This window comes from Dacryopinax primogenitus (genome assembly GCF_000292625.1).
Source record: "Dacryopinax primogenitus strain DJM-731 SS1 chromosome Unknown DACRYscaffold_8, whole genome shotgun sequence".
In the NCBI taxonomy this organism is placed as follows: domain Eukaryota; kingdom Fungi; phylum Basidiomycota; class Dacrymycetes; order Dacrymycetales; family Dacrymycetaceae; genus Dacryopinax; species Dacryopinax primogenitus.
The window spans coordinates 436,190-439,317 of record NW_024467205.1 but is presented as its reverse complement, the minus strand read 5'-3'; the positions used below and the strand labels follow the sequence as shown (position 1 = coordinate 439,317).

The 3,128-nt window shown below is 47.9% G+C and overlaps 2 protein-coding genes across 2 annotated transcripts; both read right to left on the bottom strand.

The window, feature by feature from the left end:
• Positions 1-1,098: 1,098 nt before the first annotated feature.
• On the bottom strand, positions 1,099-1,340 carry DACRYDRAFT_107131 (uncharacterized protein; the record flags this gene model as incomplete). Its single annotated transcript, XM_040768413.1, has 2 exons — positions 1,099-1,193; positions 1,250-1,340. 2 exons carry the CDS (start codon positions 1,338-1,340, stop codon positions 1,099-1,101), a joined length of 186 nt encoding a protein of 61 aa, XP_040629091.1.
• A 478-nt stretch (positions 1,341-1,818) lies between these two features.
• On the bottom strand, positions 1,819-2,028 carry DACRYDRAFT_51875 (uncharacterized protein; the record flags this gene model as incomplete). Its single annotated transcript, XM_040775065.1, has 1 exon — positions 1,819-2,028. A coding segment is annotated over one exon (210 nt), but the record flags the coding sequence as incomplete, so codon positions are not given.
• Positions 2,029-3,128: the final 1,100 nt, after the last annotated feature.

The window sequence follows — 3,128 nt, the reverse complement described above, 5'->3', positions numbered from 1 at the left end:
AGGTGAGCAGACTTAGTCAGCCTGTGTTGCCCTAACAAGAGGGAACAAGGACAATGCCTATGGGGCTACTATACATAACCATCAACCCACAAATACTCATTGTGCATTTGTTTGGAAGTGATCCCCATAGGTATCTCTGCCTTGACCCTGAGAAATGATGAGAGGGAAAGGGGGGATCTGGGAGGAATGAGGCACACCTCACACAGCGCTGCACATGTGGAAGAAGTTGCTGCAGGCCAGACTTGCCACCAGCCCTGCATTTGGCATCCCAATCACATAAAGAGTGGAGAAGCCATTCATAGATATGAGAATCTGCATCAGTGATTGGAAGGATGAGAAGATACCTTGTTCCCATTCCCTCAAGGCATGATGAACCTACAGTCACCTGATATCAGCAGGGTGCAAAGATATTGGATCACATGGCAATGAACAGCCCAGAAGTTGACTGCTATGAACTGATAGGTGTACATCAGGAAGAGATGTGGGAAATTGTAGGCATCACACCATGGGGAGGTGACGTCATGGTAATGGTAGGCAATGGTAGTGACACAGGTCTCACACTGGAATATGCCTGTGCCTGAGCTTGGCTTGAAATTAGTTAGTAAAGAACTGGGATAGAAAGCATGGTTGAAAGAATGTACAGAGGCATCGGGGTACACCAGGGTGAAATGGCCGCTCCCAGGCTCCAAGAGATATCAAACATGGCAGGATACTGATGCAGCTGAAGTCCAGCAAACAGAGTCATGAAAGTGATACTTCTCTAGTACAGCCTTGCATGCATGAGTGAGGAGGCCAGCTTGAAACTCCAAAAAGGCATTGCATAGCTACAAGGAGGGAGGTGAGATTGGTTGGAGAGGGCTGGAGGCAGTCAAACCTGACCTGCTGCTGTTGAATGCAGTGGTAGACTGCTGGAGGGAATACTACCCTCTGATAGATCACTGCTGATGGCCTGGATTATGGTGGCAATGATTTCCCATTCTTTGGAGGGTTTGGGCCATGTGCAGCTGAGAGCAGCATGGGCTCAGATGGATGCAAGATATAACTTCACAGCATTTGCAACTGCACCTGACAGTGTCCAATGAGAGTTTATGTCCAGCTTCACATGCCCGAGAATGAGCTGGACAAGAGTAGATGGCTTGAAATCGCAGAATCAGACTCTTTGTGGTTGCTGCTAGGTGAAGCATGTTCAGGTGCTTTGGTGGATGTCATCAATAGGGTGACAATGGACATGCAGTGGAACAGAACACACCATTATCATCCACAGGAACTCCCGCAGGATTGAGGCTAGGTTCATGTGAAGGTGGTTCAGAATGAGCATGACTCAGTGGGCCAGCAGCCATGATGAAGCAAAGGGGGGAGAGAGTGGAGTCCACTGGACCAGGAGAGGGTGCATGAGGAGAGCACATAGTGTCACGTGATGATAACAATATGACATGGGGATGTGGGCAATGGGATTGGCCATGCATGTGAGACCTGGACAACTTGTGCATATGAGATGAATTAATATGGAATAGGACAAGAATATTATTGTAGGTGAAGGCTAGACAAAAGAGCAAGGTGCCATCTTGAGCAGCATGAAAAGTTGTCCATGTCTTCAAATTGGCCAATGACTGCCTGCTGCAGGTGTTGGACTTGATCAATAGAGAAAGAGCAGTTGGGGGGCAGACACCGGACCTCATTAAGATGCTGGGGTATTGCATCACACAGTGCTGTAGCCAGCAAAGGAGTCTGGGAGGAATCCCTTTGATTGGGTACCCAAGTCATGCCCCTCATGCCATGTTCAATGGAGCCCCACAGAAACATATTGATGGGTTGGTCTCAAGACTGTCCTGATCTTCTGAAAGACATTGGGTGATAATTCCACATGTTTTGAAAGGACACTGCATCATCATTGATGGTGTCCAAGAAGAGAAAGTGTAGGAGCCAGATGTGGTGGTCATTGTCAGGATCAAGGTTGTTGGACTGTTCCATATCTTCAAATAGCTCAGCCCATTTCATGGTCACATCAGTATGATAGTCCACCCATAATCACTCTATATGAGTGTTGTGGACAGAGCTGAACCAAGTGTGTCAGAGGGCTCCCCCAGTGATATTGTGAATATGGCTAACCATCCCCAAATGTAGGAACCACAGGCGTGACTAAGGTTCTCCATCATCCACTCAGCCACTTGAAGATTCTCCATCCCACAATTGTCATGCACGCAAGACAGTGTCCCAAAGAGTTGCCATCCTGAGTGAAACACATCAAGTATGGTTGCAGCCCTGTTGTTGTCACTGACCTGGATAGCAGTGATGCATCAGGAGTGACCATCAACAAATGCATGCATAAACATCTTCCATTTAACAAGCCCTGTACTCATTACAACAGTTAGCATGGCGTGAGAGTGACACAAACTGAGGGGTATTGTATGATGATGCCCATCATGATGCCAGATGGCATTGGGTCCACCATTCTTGTACACACAATGACACTGAATTGCCCTGTGCTTGAAAAGCCACAGGATCAGATCATGGAGCCTGAGCTGCTGGGACAGTAGCTCTCAAGGGACTGGTTGGCCCATGGCTAGAAAATACCCCTGAAGCATAGTTGGCCTGTTTGTTCTGTGCCTAAGCCAAAACAGTTTGATGTTGTGGTGCAGGTCTTCTTGCAGAGCCTGAGGGTGCAAAACTGTTGGGGAGGAGGATGGGAGTGATGAATGGGCCACTATGATGCCATGACTGTTCTGTAGCAGATTGGACTGGGTGGGAGATGGGGATAAGATACTGTAGCAGATCAAAGCTCAATTCAGCATGTGAGAAGAGATGCTGAGCTGTCTAGCAACACAAGTTTGAGACCTGCCTGGGGCAATAGCTCAAAGGAATTTGGGGGAAATGTCCAGGTGAGGATGGCCAGCTTTGCCAGAGCAAGCCCACACAACAGGAATTGGGTATGACTGGGGGATGGAATCAAGGGGGACTGAAGTTGCAATGTCCAGTTTGGCGATCATCAAGTCAAAATTGTTGCAGAGAGCATTTTCTTCATTGTGGCTCAATATATGTCAGACCTATGTATGGAGAGGCTCAAGGAGAATGTGTTAGGGCAACACAGGCTGACTAAGTCTGCTCACCTAAGAGTGCCAAGAGTCTAA